General features: G+C 29.3%; 2 protein-coding genes across 4 annotated transcripts in view; both read right to left on the reverse strand.

The window, feature by feature from the left end:
- Positions 1–22,681, reverse strand: LOC130677290 (peroxidase-like). Of its 3 annotated transcripts, none has more exons than XM_057483988.1 (9): positions 22,593–22,681; positions 22,468–22,507; positions 12,278–13,058; positions 11,684–12,111; positions 5,450–5,697; positions 5,069–5,312; positions 4,863–4,981; positions 933–1,092; positions 1–839 (listed from the first exon to the last, which is right to left on the reverse strand). In XM_057483988.1, exons 3-9 carry the CDS (start codon positions 13,019–13,021, stop codon positions 764–766), a joined length of 2,019 nt encoding a protein of 672 aa, XP_057339971.1. In that variant the 5' UTR covers positions 13,022–13,058; positions 22,468–22,507; positions 22,593–22,681; the 3' UTR covers positions 1–763. The 3 variants fall into 3 exon arrangements, with proteins under 3 accessions (XP_057339971.1, XP_057339970.1, XP_057339969.1); XM_057483987.1 differs by having other exon boundaries at positions 22,468–22,512; positions 22,593–22,676; XM_057483986.1 differs by lacking the exons at positions 22,468–22,507; positions 22,593–22,681 and adding an exon at positions 20,658–20,906.
- LOC130677292 (U4/U6 small nuclear ribonucleoprotein Prp3) overlaps positions 22,602–24,720 on the reverse strand; it is a 7,287-nt gene continuing 5,168 nt past the window's right edge. The window contains exon 5 of the mRNA XM_057483989.1: positions 22,602–23,054. Within this exon, the coding sequence (XP_057339972.1) occupies positions 22,655–23,054 (400 nt within the window). The 3' untranslated portion in view covers positions 22,602–22,654. The remainder of the gene's footprint in view (positions 23,055–24,720) is intronic.

Here is a 24,720-nt window from a genome sequence, read left to right on the forward strand (position 1 = left end):
TAAAAAAAATTTAATTTTAATTGAAACGGAGTAATTCCTAATAAAAAAAATTAAAAACAAAATGGAAAATCTATCTTTTATTTTTTAATTTCGATAAATTAATTATTAAAAAAAATTTCATTTAGATTATTTTTTATATAGATTTAGCAATCTGAAAAATGTGGCAACAGCGCGCTTGATTTAACACGGCGGTGCAGCGCTCACCGCGCGAGTGACGAAGGATGAAAAAGTGATGCGGGTGACAAAGGGTTAAGAAAATTTACATTTTGAGGTGTTCAACATTTCTTCATGTGTATTTAAACCATTTTATTTATTTAGTTTTCTTTTAATTATGAAGAAAATGAAATTTTTTTTTATAAATATATAATAATTTTAGTTTTTTAAGAAATTTTTATTTTGAGTTATTATTTTTTTAAACTTTGACAATACTTATAACTAAATTTTCACTAAGTGTTAAGTATTTTATTTGGTATTTTTTTGTTGATCATCCTTATTTCTTGTGAGTTAAACTGATACCAAATATAATAAAAATTTATAAAACTTTTTGCTAGCTTTTGATATTCATAGAATTTTTTTAAGATCGAAAAATTATAATTTTTAACGCGAACTCCTATTAAATTATATATTGAATGTACCTCAATTTCCCCCTTTACTTCATTCATTACTTGGAGCTGCTGTCGTGCACGTAGTGAATAAAATTCTGTCATTATTATTTTATTTTACACACTATTACAAACTATTCAAAAAGTCTGGGGTAAATAATTCATTTACGTTGTTCTTTCCAAGCTGTAAGATCTATGCTATGTTTTAAATACGATGAACAATCCGTGACTTGATTACTAAAGAAAGAAAAATCTGTATTAAGATTATGATTTTATCAAAAAATATTAAGGTTTTATCGATAACCTGCGGTAAAGTATTTGAATACTTACAGAAAAGGATCCTCAAGAAGAAATGCTTTAGGTTGTACATGTTTCAATGTGTCTCCATTATCACATAATAGTTTAGCTAATGTAGATTTACGAATTTCATCTAATTGTTCAATTGTAAAAGCACCTGGTGTTTTAGTATTTTCGAACCAGTATCTATCACCTGAAATTTTATTATTTATTATCGAAATTAATGATAAAAAAAAAAAATCGAAATTTCAATCTGAATCTTGACCCGCATGAAAAAACTTTATATGTGAAAACATATATGATAGAATATATGAATATTATAATGTGATATATTGTACAATATATAAAATAATATTTATATTTTTGCCGTATTAATATATGATAATATATTGAAAAAAATATAGTGCTAGAATATATTATCAATATATTTATCAATATGTGACTTTTTATGTATGTTTTACATATATATTTTAATATATTTTTTTTATATTGATATATTATATTGAAAGTAGTATATTAATTAATATATAGTATTTTTTATATTTTTTATATATGTTTTCAAATATATTGCAAAATATATGGTTACCAATATATTGTAAAATATATGGCACTTTTTTTACTTTTCTTAGGTTATTGCCAGTAAATAAAAGGTCAATGAAAAGAAGGAGAAAAAATAATAAATTTGACTTTTTTTGTGGAATTGTGTGGAAATTGAAAAAGTATATTGAAAAAATAAAATTTTCAATATATTGCGAAAAATATAAGTTTTGATATACTGGAAAAATATAATTCCAATATACCGCGAACCATATATTTAATCAGATAAATTCTTTCATATATAATCAATTATATAGAGACCATATACCACTAATTATATGAGTCGAAATATATGGATATATATATATATATATATCAAGTTTATTATATTATACTTATAAATTATATATATTCTATCCATATATGATAAGAATATATTGAGCATTATATGAGATAATATATATAGAAAAATACAAAACATTATATACAAGTAAATATATTATGATAAATATATAATCCAATATATGTAAAAAACATATATTTTTCAATATAGATATTTTTGCCGCTATATATTTATCACATATTCACCATATATTTTTTCATATACTTTTAACAATATATAGCTTTTCCATGCGGGGAATAATCGACATAAACAGTATATAGATGATTAGTTCTAATTATTTGACAAATTTTGATTGAGTAGAGCAGAGTTTAATTATATTTGATTTAGTATAGTTGAAATGCAGGTATGAGATACGATTTATTGAAATATTGGCCAGTTTAGGATTAATTCATTTAAAAGTTTTTTTTTCCTTTAGACTGTAAAAACTCGGGAGCGAGTTCGAAGTGAATACAGATTTTATTAATGTATTTCACTCCGATTCGGAGTTTCAACACTTGAATAAATTTATATACACTAGATTGGCGCAAAAAAAAACCGGTTATTTTTTCCAAAAATTAGGGTGATTAAAAGTTTTTTAAAAGTCGCTCACGAATTTCAAAAATTCAAAAAATAATAAAAAATCAATTTTTTTTCTCGTTGTGGCAGATATTCATACACGCTGAAAAAAAAATGCTAACTATCACCATCTTGTAATAGGGAACGATTACCATCTGCATGTGATAATCAATGTCATGCTTTCATGTTAACTATTTATTTTTCATATAGTAATAATTACTATTGCCGATAGTAATAGTTACCATCTCGATAGTAATATTTCTTATGTCTGAAAAATTTTTTAATTTTGCCTTCTAAGATAGTAATGATTATCATCACGGATAAGAATGGATACTATCTAAATAAGAATGCTTACTATCTCCGATAGTACACGGAGAAAAAAAAACAGTAACCATTGCTGCGCCGAACACTAATGCGGTCAGTATAGTATACAAAAAAAATTTGGAAAATCCAAAAGTGCACGCCTCGAAAGCTCATGTTAAGTTTTTTTTTAAAAGTTAAATTTCGAATAAAATTGAATATCCTGCTCTTTTCCCATAGAAATTTCCATGGTAAATATACAGTAATAAAAGTAAAAAAAAAAATAAATAAGGAGAACATTCCTACTGAAAAATGGCGGCAGTGTGTGTTTGTTTACATGTAAGATTGCCGGTTTTAACCGTAATGATTTATTTTTAAAAAAACGAGAAGGCCTACAGTAGTGATTTTCGAAAGAAACCTTCTTTGCTTATTTCTGAAAATTTTGAAAAAAAAATTAAGTAGTTTCGTCAAGTCGTTCTCGAGATATCCGTACCACGCCGTTTTTTTGAACCACAGACTAATGGACGTCCACGATAAATTTTTTTTAATGAACTTTTTTTTATATTAATACATATTAGACAAATTAAAAAAAGTATCAGGATTATTTATTAGTGTTTCAGCTTTATATTGATGTGTTTTTCATAATGTGTAAGAGCAATAGAAAAAAAATATATGCACTTTAATGAGTGGAAATCGTGTGACCTTGACAGGTTGGTTATAAAGCACAACCTCTCCGCTTCGCTTCCGAGGCGTGCAATAACAAAATCTTTTTTAAAACCGTAAGAATTACTCTAACGGCAGCAATAGTTACTGTCTTTGATTGCAATCAGTAGTATTGAGCGCATTATGGGGACAGCAGTAATCGTTACTGTACAAACATCAATTGTTGACCTCGCGGAAAGTAACTATCACTCTTTAGACTCGTTTCTTTGCGATACAACAGTCATGAGTAGTTGGTACTTCACTTTTGTGACTAATGCCGGGCGCAGTAACCAGTCATGTCACAAACCACAATCACAATCGCACTGCGCACGCTTCACAATCGCACGGCGAATTCTTCACCGAAAAATAGTATGAAATTAAATTAAAAAGTTATTGATAGTGTGAGGTTATGTTGCACTAATTTTTTGACACATTTATTTCAATTGTTCAATTATAAAAATAAGAAACATATCTACGGATGTGACAGTTGAAAGTCATTGCATATTTTTAAAAAGTGGGGGGCACTGTCTGAGAATGCCCTTAAGTATGTGATTTTTTCTCCGTGTAATAGTTAACATGAAATTGATTATCACATACAGATGGTAATCATTCCCTATTACAAAATGGTGATAGTTAGCATTTTTTTTTTAGCGTTTGCACCAAAAATTGACAAGTCTCAAAATTTCAATTCAAAATATGAATTTTTAAAGATCGCTCGAGAATTTCGAAAATTTTTAAGTTCAACATTTTTGATGTTCCTCAGAAAATGTTTTTCTCGCGTTATTTCTTATGATTACGCAATAACCGTAACTCTCAAAAAATTTTGATCAAAAGACCTTAAAACTAGAGATTCCAAGCTTTAGAATGTCTTTTTTAGATCTCGTTACGATTATTTTTTACAAAATTACAGCTTTTCAAAAATCACCAAAAAATTTTTCCGTTCCTTCAATTTTTTGCATGAGTGATTGAATACCCCGTAAAAACATTGAATTATTTCAGAGTAATTAACCCTTCGTCACTCGCCCAATGAACGTGGCGCTGCCGTTTTCACATTTTAACGTTTTTCTCATAATTTTGAAAATGAATAAATTTGAAAAAATTAGAATACCTCATCTAATCATTCTAAAAATAGTCAGAATAGCTTCCTAGGACCTCAAAATATTGACATCTGGTAAAAACTCGATTTTCGAAAATCGGGGTAAAGACAATAACTTCCTGAATTTTTTGAAAATCATCGATTTTCATTGCGAGAAGTTGAAAATTTCGAAATAATCGGAGATTTAGTGGTCGTTGCAAACATAAAATACTTTACTTTAATCTTGAAGTTTTTTGAAAAGTATTCAAAAATCATCATAAAATGAACAAACTGATTTAAAAAAATTCAAAATCGGAAACTTCTCTACCCCATTCTGTTCGCTCTTCCCCTGTTCAATTTAATCAAATAATTTTGTCTCACGTAATCATACCCAAACGAATATTCCTGAAGGCAAAGCTGATTAAACAAAGAAACGTAGGTCCCATCACTGCGTCCTTAATAGGTAATTCCAATAGGGCGCCTGTTATTAAATCAATGTCACCCACGTTTCTATAAAACAACCACAAATAATAGTAAAAATATTGAAGTATTAAGATCTTTGTATTACTTTTTATATTTATCATGAGTTTTAATCACCTATAAACATGTTGAAGTCGTTTAATGCTATCTTTACTCATTGTACTTCGAAGATCGGTAAAAGTTTCAACTCCAGCGAGGTTACAAAATGGTCGCCATCTAATATACGGTGGTAATCCATGATCTCTTCCTTGTTGGATTATTTGAGCTACGTAATCTACAACAACTTCATTAGTTTTTTCATCGTATAAGTACCTTTTTGATAATATTTCATTCAATCTTAATGGCTCCCTCAAATGTCCAACTTGAAAAAAAATTAATTTTAAACAATTAATGTAGACAGAGTAGGCAAAAGTAAACATTAATAGTCTTTTTCATCAAAAGTTTGCAAATGATGAGAATAACATCAAATGCCTAAATAAAATAATGATTATCTTTTACCAGTTGCACTAGTTATTAATCGATCGATAGCCCCCATTTCATATAAGTCTTGATGAGCATAAAAAGTCGAAAACGTAGATCTATCGCTCGATTTAACAGCCAAACGAGACTCCATGGTGTCAGATATTTTTGGTGTTAGAGCAGTAAAAACGAAAAGTCCGACAGACGCAACAGCATTCGGTAATGTTGGATCAATTCTTGGATCATAAAAGGTGAAGGCACCAGGCTTAGCTAACCGCAAATTATATCTGGAATTTTAGTGTGATTATGAGAAAGTTGAGAATAATTCCCGGGAAAAAATGATCAGACCTGATCAGACATGAACAGGCATGAGTCTTCAGGCCTGATCAGACATGAAAAATGACCATGCCTGACCAGGCCTGATCAGGCATGTTCAGGTCTGATCAGGTATGTTCATGTCTGTTCATGCCCATCCGGGTAAAAAAATTATATATAAAAAATGGCCCTATATAATTATATTCAATTATACATGTATATAATTATTGCTATGAAAATAAAAAAAATAAAAAATTCGGGCGTGTGCAGGATTTGAACCGTGGACCTTGCGCTCGAAAGTGTAACTCGCTACCCACTGACCTAAGAGATTTAGTTGAAAGGTAAGTTTCGTATGAACTTCAAGTAATAAAAATCTTATACGTGATAGATTCTTGGTCAACAAAATTTTAGATCTATGAGCAGACATGAATATTCATGAACAGACATGAACATATATGACCAGGCATGAACAGGCATGATCAGGCCTGAGTGTATTCAACGCTTCAGACATGAACAGGCATGGACAGGTATGATCAGGCCTGATCATGTCTAGTTTCAGGCCTAATCATACATGAACAGGCATGATCAGGTCTAATTTCAGGCCTGATCATACATGAACAGGCATGGTCAGGTCTGATCATTTTTTCCCGGGTTATCACAAAAAGTATAAAGTATAAAGTCGAATTGTTTTTTTTTTAATTAAAATTAGCAAATTAGAACAAGCCCACTTGCTTTGTTAATCTATATTTTGTTTCTAAAAGTCTAACTAAATTGTGTGTCTTATATTACAAAGAATATTACATCAAACATTACAATGTATAAGCTCCAAAACATATGAGTAATCCGTTAAAATATATAAAAAAAAATCTGAAAAACGGTTGACCCTGCGGGCCAGCCCCGAAACTTCCTGCTGTTTTCGGGCTCGAGGAGCTCAAAAACATTATTGTCAATACATGTTCGAGCTCTTTAAATGCATAGGTATTTTTGATCTCTTCGAGCTCGAAAAAAGCTACGTTTCGTATTGATTTCCGAGAACTCGAGAAATTGAAAATAACAAATAAGTATCGTTTTTAAAGTTTTGCTCACCCCTCATTAAAAGTAAGGATTCAAATCAGTTCTAAACGATTAAAAAAAAATTTTTTTTAATCGTTTTAAATACTTTTGAATCGACTTAATTGACATCGTTTTTTAAGAGCAAATGAAAATGAATCGTTTTGAATCGACGTACACAAAAAGATTTAAATCGATTAAATTTTTCAAATATTTCCAAAAACTTTTGAATCGACAAAAAATAGTAAAATTTCCTATGCTGGAGCTGCCAGAGTTGAACGAAGGTTTAGTACTGAGTCCTATTCCTGAGAGTAGTGGATATAATCTAGATAGTAGTGGATACAGTCTAGATAGCATACAGTACTGTCTGAAATTTTTTTTTTACTGAAAGTACTCAGTACTATCTCAGAGAGTAGCCACTAATACTATATTGTTTTTTCTGTGAAGTTAAGTATAGGGCCGTATACATACAGCTATAAGAATCTATCGGATTTTTTAAGCAGGGATTTCATCGTCGATATCTTACGAACTAATCAACTGATTTTAAAGTTTGAGGCGGCTTTTGATACAGTTTTTCAGTCTTTGATGATAACAAATATTTGGAATCAATCAATGCGACTTACCAAGTTCTAGAGCAGATTAGAATTTAAAATCGAACAATACAATTTTTTCAAAGATATTTGAAAAAAACTGTTTTCTATTATTTCTTTCTTCAACGATACTTCTCGATCAAATCAACTGATTAAAATAGTTCTCACAGCAATCGGCGTGTTTTAATGAGTTCTAGAGCTGGTTAAAATTTAAACTTGATCGATTTAATTTTTTCGAAGATATTCGAAAAAAACCATTTTTACCATTTCTTTCTCCAACAATATCTCTCGAATAAATTACCTGATTGAGATGATTCTCGACAGGAATCGATTGATAAAGTTGTTTTTGAGAAATCTCAAAAAAACTAAAAAAAAAAATTTCGTATTTCTTAATTATTTCAGAGTTTATTCGATCGAATGATCTGAAACTCAGAAAAGTTGATGGCTAACAAACTCTTTTGATTGCTGCAAAAACCACCCAAATCGGTTGATTAGTTAAAAAAGTATAGAGCGTTCACGCACATACACACACACAGACACTCGTGCACCATTTTGAAAATAGTCAGAATAGCTTCCTAGGACCTGAAAACGTTTCCGTTTGACAAAATTTTGATTTTCGAAAATCAGGGTAAAAATAATAATTTTCCGAATTTTTCGAAAATCTTCAATTTTCTTAGGGGGAAGTTGAAAAATTCCTTCCGGAATCTATTGGTTTCAATCAGAAAATATAATATTTACAAAATCGTAATTTTTCGATTAAAACCAATAAAAAAGTTTCCATCGGGGCTTATCGATTTCAGTCGAAATTTATGCAATATTATTTTCCGATAAAATATTTATCGGAAACTTGAAGGCGTCTCAAAAGCGTTCCGATAGGTCCGATTGAAACTGATCGGATTCCGACAGACTTTTCATTCGGTTTCAGTCGGAGTTTTTAATCAGGGAATCGTTTTCTCTCCGATTTTTGAAAATTAAGTTTTCTTTAGATGTCACCTTATCCTCACAAATTTTTTTTTTTCGAAGCTTTTACTCTCAAATCGTACAGCAAATTATATTTCACTAAAAATAATTTGATCACACTACACTGTAAAAAATCCGGAGTGAATTCGGAGTGAAATTAAATCCGAATTCACTCCGCATTCACTCCGCCACTCGGAGTTTTAAAAAAATCACTCTGCATGTGGAGTGAATTGGGAGTTTTTTTTAGCGGAGTGATTGCAGAGTGACGCGGATTTTATTTCACTCCCAATTCACTCGGGTCCGGAGTTTTAATACTTAAATAAATTTATATTAATTTATATTAAACTGATAAACAATGTGTGTGTGTGCGAGTGTGTGTTTGCGTGCATGTGTGTGTTTGGGTGTGTGCAAATGTGTGCGTGTGTGCAAATGTGTGTGTGTGTGCAAATGTGTGCGTGTGTGCAAATATGTGCATGTATGCAAATGTGTGTGTGTGTGTGTGCAAATGTGGGCGTGTGTGTGCAAATGTGTGCGTGTGTGTACAAATGTGTGTGCGTGCGTGTGTGTGCGAGTGCGCGTGTGTGTCTAAATATGTGTGTGCGTATCAGCTGATCAATTATGTAATATGCGAGTTTTTACTTCGATTTTATTGAGTGGAGATATTTTTTATTAATAACATTTACAAAACTCCGCTCCGGAGTGAATTTCACTCCGGAGGGATTAAATTAATAAAAAATCATCTACTCCGCGAAAACTCCGTGGAGTGAATTTCACTCCGAAGGGAGTGAATACCCGGGAAAAAATGATTTTGCCTAATCATATATGATCATGCATAATTGTCTATATATGATCAGATCCAAAAATTGGCCAGGTCTGATCATACATAACTTGATCTGTTTATACATGATCATATATGATTATATATAATCATGCATGAACGAATATAGTCATTTTTAGAATCTCATTTAGAATATCTGTAAATTATTAATTAAGTAGTTTAATTAGGATTTATTGTCTTCATCAATATCAATGTCGGTTAAAATTAAATAAAAAAAAAAAATTATTAACCATCGACAATTATTTTACTACGAGGTCACCCATCCAATTAATGACCAACGCCGATGCTGCTTAACTTTGGTTATCGATGGTTTGTAGTCTGATCCTCTAGTCTGTTATACACTTACAATTAAGAAACGTTTATGGCATTACTTAACTCAAATAATCAAATTGATACTTTATACTTGTAAATTACTGCCGAAACCTTTGAACATTTTTTAAGTATTGGGGATTTAAGTTTGATTGATAGTTGACAGAATAAAAATTTAATAACATTGATATTAAAAAAATGTCATATTATTTAATATATATATATATATATATATATATATATATATATATATATATATATATATATATATATATATATATATATATATATATATGTTTAAATATTTATAGGTTTCATATCAATGAAATCTGATCAGATTTAATCATAGACATATATACCTACATATAGGTTTATATCAGTCACGCCTGATCAGATCTAATTATATATAGGCCTATATCTAATTATATATGGGTTTGTATCAATCATGTCTGATCAGATCTAATCATGTATAGACTTATATATGATCATATATGGGGTTATAACAGCTAGGTATAATTATATCTAATTATATATAGACTTATAGATGATCAGATCTGATCATATATAGACTCATATATGGTTATATATGGAGTTATAACAGCCAGGTATGATTATATCTAATTATATATAGACTCATATATGATCAGACCTGATCATATATAGACTTGTACATGATTATATATGGGGTCATAACAGCCAGGTATGATCAGATCTAACTATATATAGACTTATATATAATCAGATCTGATTATATATAGACTTATATATGGGCTTATAACAGCCAGGTATGATCAGATCTAATTATGTATGGGGTCATATATAATTATATATAATTATATATAATCATATATGATCATATATATGAACATATATAATCATATATGATTAGGCAAAATCATTTTTTCCCGGGTAATTAAAAATTCATTCACTCCGCATTCACTCCGAATTTAATCCGCATTCACTCCGCAAATTTTTTACAGTGTAATGACTATGTTGGACTTTTATTTCGATAAGAATCAAGATTCTTAGGCTTGAGATCAGCAAATTTAAAAAAGAGTAATTTCTATCCTTACCATATTGTACTTATTACAGTAGTCATTATTTTAATAATTTCCAAAATTTTTTAATCTCATTACAGAAAAATAAGTATTTTGGTATAAACTTCTGTAAAGTTGCCAAATGATCCCGGATAATATTAATGCATGCTATCGACTGACTTAAGTTTTAAATCGGAACACATTGAACATTCTAATTTTTTTTGTTTAGTAGTTTCGTTCTCATCCATTAAAGTAATTAAAAAATTTATTTATCCCACAATAACAACATTTAGACTTTTTACTAAAAGTATGAACGAAGATTATATGTTGAGAGCAAGTCGTACTCCGGTTTCTGTATAAATAAATTATTTATTTAATATTCTCGTGACAAATAGATCATATATTCATTTTTCTCGGGATTCATAAATATTATTGAATATGAACAAATCTTTCTATTAGTGTACTCGAAAAATTTCTGGAAAGATTGTATTGCACATCAAAGGAAGGAAATATAATAAACAATTCAACTCGCAAATGTCATGGCCCGAAAATGAGCCGAAAGGCGAAAAGTACACGAACTTGGACATCCTCGATAATATCGAGTCGATACTATTTTTTACCACATATGTGTGGAAAATTCGGATTTCTATCCTGTTAAGCATTGAGGAAATAATATAATTTTGTTATGAGAGAACAATTTAACTAAGTGCGCGCATGTTCTAACCTTTACTCAAGTAGTAGAAGAAAAACAAACTTCTCATTGCAGATGTGGTAAAAAATGGTATGCACATCACGGAGAAAAGTAGGACGACTCAATCGACCTATTCGCGTTCGGATCAACTATAAAATCACACACGAATATTGTAATGTCCTATACTTTCTTCTAATTACATAAAAAATCATATTTTTAGATAACATCTATGAGGATATCACATTTTTTAATAAATAGTATTAAAAATATAAAAAAAAATTTTCAAAAATTTTTTAGGGGTACATTTATTTTACACGAATTTATTTTTTTACTTTTTTTAAATGGGAATGAAAAATTTCCTCTATTCTTCTCAAATCTAAATGAAAAGTTAAAGATTAAATCTGATAACATTCACAAAAGTGCATCATTTTTTTAGTGTCCTCATATTGCCCTGCTTTCTCTTATATATATGTATATATATACCTATAAAGATTACTTTCACCAATGATAACTGGCAAAAATTCATTGTAGGTAATATGCTGCATCTCAGCAATAACAATTCTCCGTGATTCTTGAAACAGCTTTTCATCATTCCAGTGTGGGTTTAATACATTCAATCGTTTAGCGATTCTATTGTGCTCACGTAAAAATAGAATATGCATTAAAGCAATACCAGGATTTTCATTAATTCGTAAATCTCCACTGAAAAAGCATGGTAGAGCTTTTTTATCATTTCGACAATCATCCAAATCTTTTAATGGTATTGGTAAATTTTTTTTTTGAGTATTAAGAAGACCACTTCTGTTGGCACGTAAACTTTGTGCAACGTATTCAGAATTTCCATATATTGTGGATAAGTCTAAAAATGATGTTGCTTGATTTATTTGTTGTCTTGATCCTAATTTGCAACCCTAAAATAAATAACATTTTGATTTTCTGTTTCTTTAATATTTGAAATAATTCTGGAAATGACTATTAAATGTATTAAAGTATGACATTCTAAATAAATTATTTATTATCTGTTACGGCACTTTACCATTATCAAAATCATACTTTTTACATTAAGTAATACCATACCTGATATGTGTTGCCAGGATGTGGAGCAGATCGTGTATATTCCATACAACCTGAATAATTTTTTGTTTTAATAGGAAAACATTCAGGATGGAAATTCTCATAATCTACATTGCAGCATTTAAATTTATTGCCATCTGGTAATACCATTTTCGGTGTATGAGCCAAGTCATGGGCAATAAATTGGCCAAATAGTGTAGTTATCACCATTAAATATGGATGTTTAATGTCAATACCATCAGGAAAAACTTTAATTGATATCTCGTGTGCACTTGGTTCGTATAATCGTGGCAATGATACACCATCTTGATATTCTGGTGGTAAGATTCGCGTGTAACTTTCTAAAGCTGCTCCCCAAGATGGATGTAATAAATTATTACATCTACCGGAATAAGTTCTATATCTGAAGTTGGTGTTTTTACATTCTATAATAATATTCCTAAAAGCATTAATATCACTGCAGATGTTAGATCCTAATGTCATGGTTGGTAATAATGAAACTGCATCTTTTGGAGACATTCGAAATGCTTGAACCAACATAATTGCCATTGTTTCTCTTCTCAGTGCTTGCTTAGAAAGATTTTTTGCGGCGTCAGAAATTTCATGAGACAAACTTAGAAACCAGGGAGAGGATCCTTTAGTTAATTGAGTTCCGTTATTGAGAATGGCCAATTCTTTTTCATCATATTTTTTCATCGCGTCATTTACATGTCTACTTAAATGTTGTATCATTTTCGATGGTAGCATTATGCCTCGCACATTGCTTACTAAGGGAATTAACCACCTGAAGTTATTGTAATAAAATAAAATTATGGTATTTTTATAATTAGCAAAATATTTCTTTGGATGATTCATGAGGTTTTTAACACGTTTTAATTTTAAAAAGAAGAATTATTCTATCTATTTTGGTTAGTAAAAATACTAAGAAAGAAGTTTTTTTTTTAAGGTTTACTAGAAAGATGCTAATTCTAATACACGGAAAGAAAATTATGGCAGCGGTTCCCATAATTTTGTGAAATTTTTTCCTATACCATCATAGGAATTACGACCATAAATTATGGGAGCGGTTCCTATAATTATAGGAATGTTTCCCATAATTATAGGAATAATTCCTATAATTATGGGAATGATACCGATAACACTATAGGAATGTTTCCTATAATTATAGGAATGGTTTCTATAATTTATAGGAACCATTCCTATAATATTATGGGAATGGTTCCCATATTATCATGAAAAAATTAATTTAAAGAAGTGTGGTAATCACTTCTATAATACACAGAAATATTATTAAACATAAAAACAAAAATTCAAACATTGAAAAAAAAAATCGTATTTGGCAAAAAAACATTAAAATTTTTAACAAGAATTTTTTGTCAGCACAAAACATTCAAGAAAATTCAAATTTTGGGAAATTTCTACACTATTGTGCAAAAAAAAAATTTTATGATATTATAGGGATGGTTTCCATAACATTATGGGAATAGTTCCCATAATATTATAGGAATAGTTCCTATACCAATATGGGAACCATTCCCATAATAGTATGAGAATAGTTCCCATACCATTATGGGAACCATTCCCATAATGGTATGGGAACTATTCTCATACTATTATGGGGATGGTTCCCATAATATATATGGGAACCATCCCTATAGTAGTATAGGTACTATTCCCATACCATTATGGGAACCATTCCCATAATGCATAGCAAAACTTCCCATAATTTTCTTTCCGTGTATAGTAAAATTCACTATAAAGTGGATCATAAAATTGATTATATTGGATAGTAGATTTCACTAAACATATAGTCAAGTTTACTACTGCAGTTTATATTTATTGGCATACTCAAATAATAAAAATGACTAGATATAAATAAAAATTTAATTATCAAGATAATAAAAATTATACGTTTTCAATATAGCATCTTAAGTTTACAATATTAATTTTGTAATTTTAACTCATATTTTTAAATAATATTCCCTATGTTTCTTCTCTCTGTGTACTAACGCATATCTTGCGCCAGATCTGCTTAAGAAGTGACATACACCGCTCGGCATGAATGTTAGAAAGATATCATTTTGATATCAGAAAGATGACATAATTTTTTAGATCACTTTATGATATACCAATAAGATGTCTTTCAGAGACTCATGCCAAGCGGGATATTATACTATCTATATTAGGGTGATACAAAAAAAACAACCAAATCTCATTTGGCTTAAATAAATTGTTCTCTCAGCGATGTATTTTATTCTAAAAATATATTATAATATTTATGCAAAATCTTACAAAATATTATAAAAATTAAAATTTGGAAAATCCAAAAGTGCACGCCTCGAACGCTCATGTTATGTTTTTTTTAAAAGTTAAATTTCGAATAAAATTGAATATCCCGCTCTTTTCCCATAGAAATTTCCATGGTAAATATACGGTAATAAAAGTAAAAAAAAATATAAGGAGAACATTCCTAATGAAAAATGGCAGCAGTGTGTGTTTGTTTACATGTAAGATTGCCGGTTTTAACCGTAATGATTTATTTTTAAAAAAACGAGAAGGCTTACAGTAGTGATTTTCGAAAGGAACCTTCTTTGCTTAATTCTGAAAATTGTGAAAAAAAAATTAAGTAGTTTCGTCAAGTCGTTCTCGAGATATCCGTACCACGCCGTTTTTTTGAACCACAGACTAATGGACGTCCACGATAAATTTTTTTTAATGAACTTTTTTTTATATTAATACATATTGGACAAATTAAAAAAAGTATCAGAATTATTCATAAGTGTTTCAGCTTTATATTGATGTGCTTTTCATAATGTGTAAGAGTAATAGAAAAAAAATATATGCACTTTAATGAGTGGAAATCGTGTGACCTTGACAGGTCGGTTATAAAGCACAACCTCTCCGCTTCGCTTCCGAGGCGTGCAATAAATTTTCTACTAGATTCAAATGTGATGGAATTTCATATAATTTTATCCATGAAATTTATACAATTCTACGAAATTTTGTACATTTATGATTTTCGATATAAGATTTAAATTTTACGAAATTTCACAAGATCTTTTTTTCACGAGTATGGTGATCTCTGAAGATCTTCAATGATCTCAAATCTTTGATTAATTTAGATCTATGATGATATACGCAATAATTGGCAAGTTAGAAAGATCTATTTTTTTTTCTAGTTTTACAGAGATCACCGCAAACATCCAACGATTTTCGTAAATTTCCGAAAATCTTTCTAGATCTCCTGAAAAAAAACTCTGGTAACTATGAGATCACTTTAATCTATATCAACTATGTAGATCTGCTATCAGTAACGTAGATTTAATTTCTGAAAAATCGAAACTTCGTGGACCTGCTGTAGGTTAACGCAGATCTAAATGATTTTTTCCTGGGTTCAAAAAATTTTAAATACAAAAACGTTTCAGGCATGTCGACAAAGTTTTCCACTTCGCGAACTTTGTAGTTGATTTGATTGATGATTTGATACACATATTATCAGCACGATTTTTCGTAAATTGCTAATTCGCTAAGTTAACTTATTGTTTATAAAATTAAAATCTCGTTCTTTTTGGTCTCGGACATCTCGCCGCTCAATTCTCGTTTTTCTCATATTATTATATCATAATTTTCTCTAATTTTTCTTCTATACCCGACCATAAAATATGTGTTTTGACGGTACAGGTGCAGTAACGAAGAAAAGTACTAACATATACTCGTGTCTTTACTGGTTTTTGGCGTAAAAAAAATATAATTCTCTTATATAACTTCTTTCTATCGATCTAGGCTACATGCTTGCATGCAAGCGCCGGCATGTCGTTTTTTCATATAAATTTTAGTGTATGTTGCTGTGTCAATTGCGTTTATTTAAAAAAAAAAAAGAAATTAACTCATTCTTCAACGACTTACAGCTATTTGTTTATGCGATGTCGTACTCTGTTCGTAAATTGTTCATTAAAAAATGAATACTTCGGTAATTATCAGGCATAGAGACATCGTTAATTAGTACACACAAAAAAAAAAATTCTCGACTGAAGGTAAATATTCTTGATTCAAGAAAATTTTTTTGGAGACCTAAATTTTCTCAGATAAAGTAGAAATCTTCTCCAACCAAGACGAATTCTCTTGGCGCAAGAAAATCTTGACTTGGTTCCCGAAAACGTTTGTCTTGAAAAATATTTTCTTGACTCAAGATATCTGTTTTTTCTGTGTATATTGTGTGACAAGGGATGAAACAAAACGACTCACATCAGGGTGAAGTTGGCTGTCCGAGCCGTAGGCGAGGGCTGACATCACCCGTAGTCGGAAATCGTATTTCATCCTGACTTACATACTATATTTTTCATGATTACCTGCATTGGAACTTAAAGTTGCAGTGACAGCAGCCAGTCAGAAATAAGCTGATTTAAGACTAATGGTGTGATCAACTATTAGCAATTTATAATTAAGCAGAAACTATAATTACTACACGGAGAGAATTTTATGGTAAAAGTTATCATCAAGTTATAGTAAAAATTTTAAACTGAATTTTATGATTGAAAATATCATTTAAATTATTAAATAAACAATCTGAATTGTACTATCTATCCCTGTTTAAAAATATTGATTGAAAAGAATTAAAAGTGATGAAATTCGAATTCTTCCCAATAATTTCAATTGATTTCAATTTTTTTGTTTGTATCTATAGATATACAGTTTGCATGGAGCGACCGCTTCTCAATTATTTTCAATCAATATTTTTAATCAGGGATCAACTATATGGTAAAATTTACAATTATTTATGATAATCGGAAATCATAACTTTTATTATCTTAAATAATTACTACTATTATATTAAAATCGTAATTCTTAATAACCTGATGGTAATAGTTACTATCAGTTTCAATAATAATGACCATCTAAACTAATAAAAAATTTTAATATCAGCGTATAGCCTGACTCTTGTCTATGTGTAATTTGTTTAACTGTGGAAGTGATTAATTTCACACACACACACGCAAACACACATATGCACACATATTCCCACGCACGTACACATGCACGCACACCCGCGCGCACACATGCACACACACGCACACATGCACACACACATTCTTAGTTAAGAATTTTCCCTATCCAAAAATTCCCATAGAATCCACTCAAATGCGACAAAGACCACATAGAAACCAATACACTCTATAGGATTCTATGCGGTTTTTGTCGCATTTGAGTGGATTCTATGGGAATTTTTGAACAGGGTTTACAACTTTGAATGGTAACAATTACCATCTTCGGTTGTAACAAATATAATTTATAATAGTTAGAATTACCATCTTCGATAGTAAGTGTTACCACCATCATTTGTTACTGTTATCATTTTTAATAGTAAAAATAATTATTAGAACCACTGAAAAATGTTATTACCATTTTAGATAGTAAAAATTAAAAATTTTGTATTGTAGATAGTATCATTAGATTCTCTCCGTGTATGTATTATTCACACTAATTTTTCTCACCTCCGGGCGGAAAGCGTCGACTTTCGTCCCGCTGTGCAAAACGAAGTTGCCGCTTTCCGCCTCCGTCGAGGAGAAAAATAGTATACACTCCTCGGGAAGTAAATAAGAAAGCCTCAGATCACATGTTTGTTGACCTCGGCTTCGCCTCGACCAACAATTACATGTGATCTGAGACATTTCTTACTTTACTTCCCTAGGTGTGTAATATACTATTTATAAAACAATCACTAATTTAGAACTATCATTTACTTAGATAAAATTAATGGTCTGAAATTACTATTGAACAAATGATATGTATTAGAGCTGAAATTGCGAAAGTTTTCAGTCAGCGGACAGAGACATTTATTTCTTCCCAAGAGACGAAACAAGTTTGTTCTTGCCCGCTGACTGAAGGTATTCACAATTTATTTACGCGTTTGCTAATATTCATTCGCGGTATTGGACTGAAATTAGCTTATTGTTTCGACTGGCTGTAGAGACACTGAAACTTCAAGTTTCGATGCTGGTATCATGAAAAAGAAAATATTGGCAAGACGGATCGTCTCGAATAAAAGTTGTAAATAAGCCACTCTTTTTTCCGAGCCAATTGTACCAAAAATTTTGGCTGATCAGCGAAAAAAATGGTTCGGTACTATTTCATACAAATTATAAAATATTGCTATATTATTTATACAAATTTGAAATACAAAAATTTACACTATACTTTTAGCCTTCATACAATTATCTAAAATTCTTAAAATATAATAGTACATGAAATTTAATTAAAAATGATTTAACAGTTCAAATAATTTTAGATCATTCAAGAAACCAGAAATTCTAATATTATTTTATGATCAAAAATGGTTAACGATGATTTGGCACTTCAAATAGTTTCAAATCATTTTGAATCATCCGAGCAACCAGGAATTCCAATATTATTTCATAATTAAAAATGATAAAATATTATTTAACAGTTTAAATAGTTTTTAATCATAAAATAATTTTTTTTTCTTTTTTTATGATTCAACATGATTTAAAATAATTCATTTCAAAGTTTTGCTTGGAAGCAAGATGATTTCAGGGTTCGAGATTATTAAAAATAATGAAGAGTCGAATCATTTTTAATTATTTTAAATCATGTTTCTTAATCAGGGATAGACAATTAATATAAAACTCTTCTTGAACTTTAAAAACAAATTTAAATACCATTAAATATCGCGTTACTAGAACCAAAAGGGCGTATGAAAAAATTTTTTTTTGCTCCAATCAATGTAAAAATGTTGAAAACATTAAAATCTATGGAAAAAACGAAAAAAAAATTTTTTTGTTATACGCCCTTTTGGGTTTAAGAAAAAATTTTTTTCAAGTCATAAGGGCGTATCCTGTTTTTTCGGTTTATTATCAATTATAGGTCAGAGTAAAAAAAAAACTTGTGAGGGTAATAAAAATTATCACTCCACAACTTAATTTATCTGAACAAATATTTATTTAAGTGAAAAAACGAATGAAAATTAAAGAAAAAATAAATTCATTAGGGTATTAGTCCTATGCCATCGCCATCGCCAGGATCATCTGTACCTAAGATTATAAAAAAAAAGATTTTTTAATTTTTTTTAGAACATAACTTGATGATAATAAAAAAATTTATTAACTGTTACCATCGCTAAAAATTAAATTTTGATAATACCGATGAAAAAAAAAAAAAAAGAAAAAAACAGAAAACAGAAAATGAAACCTTGATTGAAAAATAAAAAAATGCACCTTTGAAAAATTGAAAAATTTGAAAGTGCATTTTTTTAATTTGATTAAATTAAATTTCACAGCACTTATAGAATTTAGAATTTTTTAAATGCATTTTTTTCATTCTCGAATTATACATATTTTTTACATTAATTGTTGAATTAAAAAAATTATAACAAACTTAAGATTCGATCAAAATTAAATAAAGAAATTCGGTTTTTTACTTAAATAAATATTTGTTCAGATAAATTAAGTTGTGGAGTGATAATTTTTATTACCCTTGCAATTTTTTTCCTTACTCTGACCTATAATTGATAATAAACCGAAAAAACAGGATACGCCCTTATGACTTGAAAAAAATTTTTTCTTAAACCCAAAAGGGCGTATAATAAAAAAAATTTTTTTTTCGTTTTTTCCATAGATTTTAATATTTTCATCATTTTTACATTGATTGGAGCAAAAAAAAAATTTTTTATACGCCCTTTTGGTTCTGCAGAACCAAAAGGGCGTATAAATTGAGATACGCCCTTATGGTTCTAGTAACGCGATATGTTAATGCCTTAAAATTTTCAGGCTCAAATAGTGATACCCCGAGAAAAGAAAATTTTGCCTGATTATGTATAATTATATATAAGCATGTATAATTAGAAATAGCTAATTTTTGAATCTGGCTATAGAGGAATAAGTAGATATGATCAGATAATTTTTTTTTTCTCGAGATATCAAAATATGAATTATACGCCGAGATATCATTTAAGCCTATTATATATTTCGAAGAAATAATATGCTTTGAGGTATTAAAGAAAAAAGCCCGGTTTTAAAGAGCGGTTCCCTATATTTTATACTACTAATATACTCTTATGAAGTACTTCCAAATCCTATAAAAATACTTTATATTCATCGATTCGAATCAATGCAATTAGACAAATATTGCTCTTTCTTTGTTCTTGTACATGTTAAATTCACATGAAGCAACTAACAACTTTATATTATTTTTCAATACGTATGGACAAAATAATCTTTCTATTAAATACAAATGTATAACTAATTGTGTAAAATTGGATAATAAACTCTTACGAAGGAGCTTTTTTTGTATATAAAGAAATATTCAAACAGTTATGTATGTAATAAGATGTGTTGTACTATGAAATAAAATATTGACATTTACTTACCATAGAATATAAATAAACATTATGCTGTAATCACCAAAATTGACAGGATGAACTAATATTAATTTGTAGAAATTGTAATGACAATAATTTTTTCTTTAATGTTTAAAAACCATTTTTCACAATCTACTCATATTATTATAAAAAAATAATAATATTTTTTGATAGATTTATTTATGTATATCCTTTGTAAGTCAATGACTCTTATGGTGTATTGTATGGATGGTATGAACGCGCACGACTGGAAGTCTATGAAAGTACAAGTTGGAAGGAAAGTACAAGTTACCTTTTGGATTCGAATGGTTGTGTCTAGAAGTGGGGTCACAATAGGATCACTATCAAATTTAAACGATCGTACCTGGTACGTCATAATGAACATCTCCGTCATAATTTTTACCAGAGATGAAGAAACAATCGATAAAGACTTTAAAGAAAATCAAGATGAACTTAAATTCATAAAAACAAAGTCAAATAATATAACTGGATTATTAACAAAAAATTAGGGGTGTGCAAATACTCGAAACTTTGAATTATTCAAGGCGAATCGAATCGAACAATTCGATTCGAGATTCGCTTCGAAGATTCGAAAGATCCGAATAGATTGAAATATTCGAATAGTTTCGAAAGGTTCGAATATTTCGAAAATTTCGGATAGTTTGAACTTTTTTAAATCTCACGTTCATTGAATTTATGATCATATGGACTATTTTCAGGTAAAAATTTAAATAATATAATAGTTTTTCAATTTAATAAAGCCATAAATACTGAATTTTTCAGATGCAATAATATTATTTACCGAAGATTTGGAAATTTCGAACTATTCGAATCTTCGAACTCTTCGATTCGATCCGAACAAGATTCGCACACCCCTACAAAAAATGTTAATTTTATTAGATGTATTAATAATGATAAAAAGGAGGGAATTTAACTTGCTTCTTCAACCGATTAATAAAAAAAAAATTATTCTTGTATTAATATGATTTAAGTGTAAACAAGAAAATTGAGGATGCTAAAAAAAAAATTCAAAATTTTTTGTAGGGCCTAATTTGCGCCTTAACTGATTTACAAAATTAATAAAATGTTTTATTGGCATGGATAAATCATATAGCCATCATATTCACACACACAAAAAAAAAATTATCGATTGAAGGTAAAATATTCTTGATTCAAGAAAATTTTTTTGAAGACCTAAATTTTCTCAGATAAAGTAGAAATCTTCTCCAATCAAGACGAATTCTCTTGGCTCAAGAAAATCATGACTTGGTTCCCGAAAACGTTTGTCTTCAAAAATATTTTCTTGACTCAAGATATCTGTTTTTTCTGTGCAGTTAAAGATGACGATAAATGCATAATAATTTTCAATCTCGAAGTCAGAGAATAAATCTTAGTCTACTGTTTCCCTTTCTTTCCATCATAGGATTCAACATACACACGGTTTTTAATACTGTGTGGCTAATCTTTTGTTCATGCATATTGATATTGAATGACCTTGAAAACAATTGTTAATATTACCTAGGACATTTAAAATTTAAACGTAAATAATAAAACAACATTCATTTTACTATTATATAGTGAGTTAGTAAACATCAAAATATAAGATTAATTATTAAATTTTTATAATAATCAAAATCATTGTTCATATACAACTATTGACTGTATATAACTAAATAGAAGTATTATATGGTAAACTAAAGCTGTTAGTAGGTAACAATTATTTTCAAAATGAAAGTAAAGATGATCGATCGCGTGACTATATACTCAGCAATCTGTAAATGACATTATGTTGTAAGATGTAGGTGGTAAGGCTACATACCATTAACAATCGACTCACAACTTATTGCTTTAGTTCACGGCTATACTGGGAAAGAGAAAGATGTAATCTATAATTATGCAGAGATTACTTTTAAAGATAAAAATAATATTAAATAAAAAAATTACACAAAATAATTTATTTTTGTTGAGAATGTTTAATAATTAATTAATAAAATTAATAATATTTTTTACGAATTTATTTCATCTGTATTATCAAGTACCGCTCCACTATACGCCAAATCCCAATATTGTTCAACCTGGTGTTTTTTAAAATGTTCACGTGCCATTTTTTCAATAGGACATACTTTAAACTTCATCTCACCGAAGTGCCGTTGTGTACTACTTCCTTCCCATACAATGACACACTTATTTGGCACATCATTGCCATCTGTATCTTTAACAATATCTTCTTCCCATTTAATTCGTTGCATCATTAGACGTTGATATTTACGTAATTGTTTGGCCCCACCTTCAACTACAACGACATTGCAGTCACGGAATAACATCACACATCCACTTAAATATAGTTGTTTAGCATTAGCTTCGACTTTGAACTTTTTTGCTGCATTATTTATCAGGTCACGTATTCTGCAAAATCAACAAAAATTTATTAAACAATCTGAAAACTGCCTGACCTTGCGGGTCAGCCCTAAAACTTCCCGCTATTTTCAAGCTCGAAAAGACGATTGTTAATGCATTTTTGAGCTCTTCGTGCTCGAAAATGGTAATGTCGCACCTTTCATTGCGATAATTCAAGTAATAAACGATAAAAAAAAAAAATGAAGTAAATCGTTGTTTTTTTGTATTTTACATCAGCAATATCTTTGGAAATAATGAACCGATTTTGAAGTTCAAAAAGGTATTTGACGCAGTTATTTGATCTCTAACATTAAAAAAAATTTTTATAACATTTGATAAACAATATTTTTTTATTTTTAATCACCAATATCTTTTAAAATAATGAATCGGTTTTGACGTTCAAGGTGAGATTCAACACAGCACTTTAACCACTAACGTTAAAAAAAAATTTTCATCAATTAGCTCAACAATGTGGATTTTATTAGAAAAAAAAACTTTTTCGAAATCTTTCGACAACGGGTTCTCTTGAACAGATGAACCAATTTTGATGGTTGAGGTGACATTCGACACGGCTTATAAAGTTTTAGAGCTGATTGGATTTTGGAGTCAATCTATCGAGTATATTACAAGTTATTCGAATGAGACATTTTCGAAAAAATTTTATTTTTGGAATATCTCCGAACGTACTGTACCGATTATGCTCAATTTCTCAAAAATTGTTGCAATTAATGAGCCACTTCAAACGCCACCTCAAAAAGTAAAATCGATTCGTCCGTTCAAAAGTTACAGAATATTTACATACGTACATACGTACGTACGTACATACACTCGCACATCATCTTGAAAATAGTCAGAATAGCTTCCTAGAACCTCAAAACGTCGAGATCTATTGAAAATTCGGTTTTTGAAAATCGGACCGAAACCAATAACTTCTTAGCGGGAAGTTAAAAATTTGATATTATATTGAATATTGTCTGATAAAACTTTAGATTAATTTGACCATTGAAAGTCGTGAAGTAGATTGATTACCATATGTGTGCGATTCATTGTTATACGAAACAATTGTAAATCTATAATTATTTGCATAAATAAATAAAAAATTTCATGCAATGACTAAGTATCTTAATGTCGTATATATAGTAGGGTGGGCCGAAAATTCGCTTTTTTTGAATTTTCACTATTAATACCGAAAATATTTTTCTTTGTACAAAAAAAAAATTTTTCGGAAAACAAAAAAAATTTTAGGTCGTTATCTTAAGCTCGCCAAATCCCGCTAAAGTTAGAAGTTGTTTAAAATTTTTTTCCAACTCAGTTTGATCGGAAACTTAATTCTCCACAAAAAAAGTTCTATAATAAAATTACGTAAAGTTGATAGTTACTGAGATAATTTCAATTTTGCTCTAAAAAATGAAATTTTTAAAGATATTATTACTTTTTCAAGGTAAAAAATAAATTTTATCATAAAAGTTTTATAGGAAATTCAATATTATACAAAACAGACCTAATAAAAATTTATTCAAAGTTGATAGTTACAAAGATAATAGCGATTCTTGGTGAAAGCCACCACATAACGAGAAATGTGACTATCTAAACATAAAACTGCCAGTTTCTGATTAACTATAAATTTCAAATTTTTACCAGAAGGCCATTTCTGTAAGAAATTTGATTTTCCATG

Source organism: Microplitis mediator, chromosome 11 (genome assembly GCF_029852145.1).
Source record: "Microplitis mediator isolate UGA2020A chromosome 11, iyMicMedi2.1, whole genome shotgun sequence".
Taxonomy (NCBI): Eukaryota; Metazoa; Arthropoda; class Insecta; order Hymenoptera; family Braconidae; genus Microplitis; species Microplitis mediator.

Excerpts from the sequence above, each read along its gene's own strand:
- LOC130677290 (XM_057483986.1), bottom strand. The coding sequence starts at position 20,677 with ATGTTTATTTATATTCTATG. Across the intron at positions 13,059-20,657 it reads ATGTTTATTTATATTCTATG|GTGGTTAATTCCCTTAGTAA; the intron begins GTAAGTAAATGT and ends CAATAACTTCAG. Across the intron at positions 840-932 it reads CTTCTTGAGGATCCTTTTCT|TAATCAAGTCACGGATTGTT; the intron begins GTAAGTATTCAA and ends TTCTTTCTTTAG.